Source organism: Octopus bimaculoides, chromosome 1, assembly GCF_001194135.2.
Source record: "Octopus bimaculoides isolate UCB-OBI-ISO-001 chromosome 1, ASM119413v2, whole genome shotgun sequence".
Taxonomy (NCBI): domain Eukaryota; kingdom Metazoa; phylum Mollusca; class Cephalopoda; order Octopoda; family Octopodidae; genus Octopus; species Octopus bimaculoides.
The window spans coordinates 21,852,297-21,855,614 of NC_068981.1; the positions used below are offsets into that span (position 1 = coordinate 21,852,297).

At 36.2% G+C, this 3,318-nt stretch overlaps 1 protein-coding gene across 1 annotated transcript in view; it reads right to left on the reverse strand.

Annotated features, from left to right (window-relative positions):
* LOC106878076 (uncharacterized) overlaps positions 1–3,318 on the reverse strand; it is a 23,710-nt gene that overhangs the window by 4,472 nt on the left and 15,920 nt on the right. Inside the window, exon 6 of the mRNA XM_014927169.2 lies at positions 1,413–2,247. Coding sequence (XP_014782655.1) covers positions 1,413–2,247 — 835 coding nt within the window. The remainder of the gene's footprint in view (positions 1–1,412; positions 2,248–3,318) is intronic.

Sequence of the window (3,318 nt, forward strand, 5' to 3'; positions counted from 1 at the left end):
TATATATATATATATATATATATATATATATATATATGCTAAATTCATTATATTCATTGCTGACTCTTACAAGGAGGTGCTGAAGAGTTCCTGGTTTTGGGTGCAAGAAAATAAAGAGGATCAGTTAATTATAATTTTATTCTACATATTCCACTCTCAGATTCACATACATTTATTGCAGTGGTCCGTCAGTTTTTCTAATCCCTGTAAAAGAACTCGGAAGGTTGGGCCTACAACCAGACCTTTTGGAATACCCTCAAAACCAGGAACTTTTCTGCACTCCATCATACATTGCCAACTGTACCTCTTTTGATGGGCTGATGGCTTATGCAGTACATTCCTTGTCAGGGATCATCAGATCAGAGCCCATGTCAAAAGCATTTCCAGGTTAACAAATGCTAAGTAAAAGGATTCATTCCTGCTAAGCACTTCTGTACTTTTCCTGTACTTATTTCACTATGAATATGGCATCAGTGGTACCTCTTCCCACCACAAAACCAAACTACATCTCATTCAGATTAATCCTATTCCCAATTAATTTTGTTACAATGGTACCATCTTTTACTCCCTGCTAGGTTCCCCTTCTTTTCTCCAACATTTCCTTATTGTTATTTTTACAGCTTGAAACTCTTTTTGTTGTTAATTACTTAGCTTTGTAGTGAGAAAGGAACCTGCTGACAGTCACACAGACTGGGGCAAGTAGAGTTATAGCTCTTGTTAGGAACCCAGTAAAACAGTTGTACTGGAATGTTATACACTTTACACAGTAAGAATTGTTAAAATGTATCAATTAATTCTAAACATTTTTGCTATTCAGAATATCAGGATTATAGAGGCAAGTAGGGAAATAGCAAATTCTTTGAGCTAGGACAAAATACTTTGTGGTATTTGTTCCTGTTCACTATATTCAGAGTTCAAATCCTGCCAAGATCATCTTTGCCGATCAACCTTCTGGTGTCGATCATGTAGAAGTACCTTGTCATGGATGTGGATTGGTAGAATAGTGAGAATATTGACAAAATGCCTTGTGGTAATAGCTCTGGTGGATCTCTATGTTCTGAGTTCTTGGTTGGTAGACTTAATCTTTTGCTCAGCTTAAAACCACCACCTCACACCTAGTGTACCATTAGTAGAGTTTACTTTGTGGCAAGCATTTGGACAATGCACTGCATTACCAAAAGCTTCAGTTAATTGTCATTGCCTCTGTGAGGCCCAACATTTGAAAGATCATGCTACCAACAACGGCCATGACTACGATTTCATGGGTACCATTTATGTGACACAGGCAATAGACACAACTATGATTTCACTTGGCCCTTCCCTATTCATGAAATTGTACAAAAACAAAGAAAAAGGACTTGGAAATAAGAATCTATAAATCTGAAATAATAATAAATAAACTGTTAACTTACGTAAACTTTACAGAGGAGAGATATATATTCCGACTAAAAAATGGAACAATATAAGTGATGACCCATTTGTCAATTCTTCCATCGCAACGATAAGTTGGTCCGCTCCATTGACCAGACTTAAAAGTAGGTGCTTTGTAAACCAAATCACTGTATTTAAAATGTTTTTGACTCGTTCCATTGCGATCAGATCGCACAAATGCTTTAATATGGAATTCTTTCAATTCACTTATATTTGATCTAAAACGTTCTTTTGCTGTCATGAACCCTGGTGTATTCAAATAACTCTCTTTCAACCCTGCAGCATCTATTGCCCAAAAACCATGATTGTTTCTATAAGCCCAAGGTCCAAACAAAGCTTTTTCTGTTCCATTAGCTCCAATAAATTGGTAACTGTCAAAAAATACAGCAGAAGAAAGTATTTTGTGGTCTGACATCACGTTAGATAAAACCTCAGCAAACATGTGATCTTCTTGAAGTTGCTGTCCTCCTTTCAGTATTCCAAAATTTACATTATATTCATTGTTTTGTAAAAAGCTGCTCAGAAAATGTGCCAGGCGTAGAGCTGTTCTGGCCTGAGATTCAAACTGTGTTTCAGCTCCATATATTACAGATCCAGACAATGACAAGCTTGATGGAGGTTGCTTATGACAGTTTATCTTATTTACATCACCCATTTTTTTCATAAGAGTTCTGATCTTAACAGCATTATTTTTATCATAAGCATTTCGACGATGACGTGAAGTGCTACGTTTGATATTTCTTTTGATATTTAATGTACTCTGCTGTTGCCTGTACATTGTTGTATTGTAATGTTTTCCAAGATGTACTTTGCGACCTGAAATACAAAATGTCGATGATAAAGTTAGCATTCTATATACTATTTGCATTTGGTGGGAATGTGAAAGTGTTGAGGATGTATGGTTATCAAGGAATTTCAGTTCTAGCTCACATACATCCATTACCAATGTCAACTAGATTACACACTGTGAATGTGGTGCAACCACATCCAAATAGATGGCTGAAACCTCAAGACATCTTTTACTGAGAGTCAGTCACTTGCATCCAGGCTTGTTAGGCTACCATTCTTATACTGCAAGACTGTCTTCAAATGTGATATGCAGGCCAATGATAGCAACTTATCAAGTTGGAAAGCCTTGACAGCAGATCACATCAGGGAATGAATCATTGGGTTGCGAAATCTTATTTTCAAGAATTACAGGTGGTCATGGTGGCAGAACCTTTGTTTAAAGTCACTGCAAGGCCTATGACCTATGAATTTGGTCTTGGTCTGCAAAGGATTAACCTGGGACCACCACCAACACCAACAACAACAACAACAACTACAACAATAATTCTATTAGAGACTCAGTTCAGAGAACCTGTCATGCTAGTGAGGCTCCCTATTATCATTGAATGGTACAATAGCACTTCAGCAGACCAAAATATCACAAGCACTAACCATTCTCATGTAATTCTGTTATTATTTTATACTAGCTTATTATTTTTTACTATATTTTATACTATATTATTTTATACTGGCTTAAAAGCTGCACACTGTGTAGACTTTTGTGCGAGCTCCTGCGGAGAGCTAATTGGGCCTGTGGCCGAGGCATTATGTACATTATTTACATTATTTACATTTGATGGATATTTGTCCTCATCTTGTTTCTTGTTAACACGTTTCAGCTAATATACCCTCCAGCCTTCATCAGGTCTCTTGGGGAAATTTCGAACCTGGGTTCTCATTCCTAAGGTATTTTTCAATGTTATTATTATTATTATCATTATTATCATCATCATTATTATTATTATTATTATTATTATTATTATTATTATTATTATTATTATTCAGGTTACTTCCTGGAATCGAACTCGGAATCTTGGGGTTAAGAGTGCGGGCTACTAA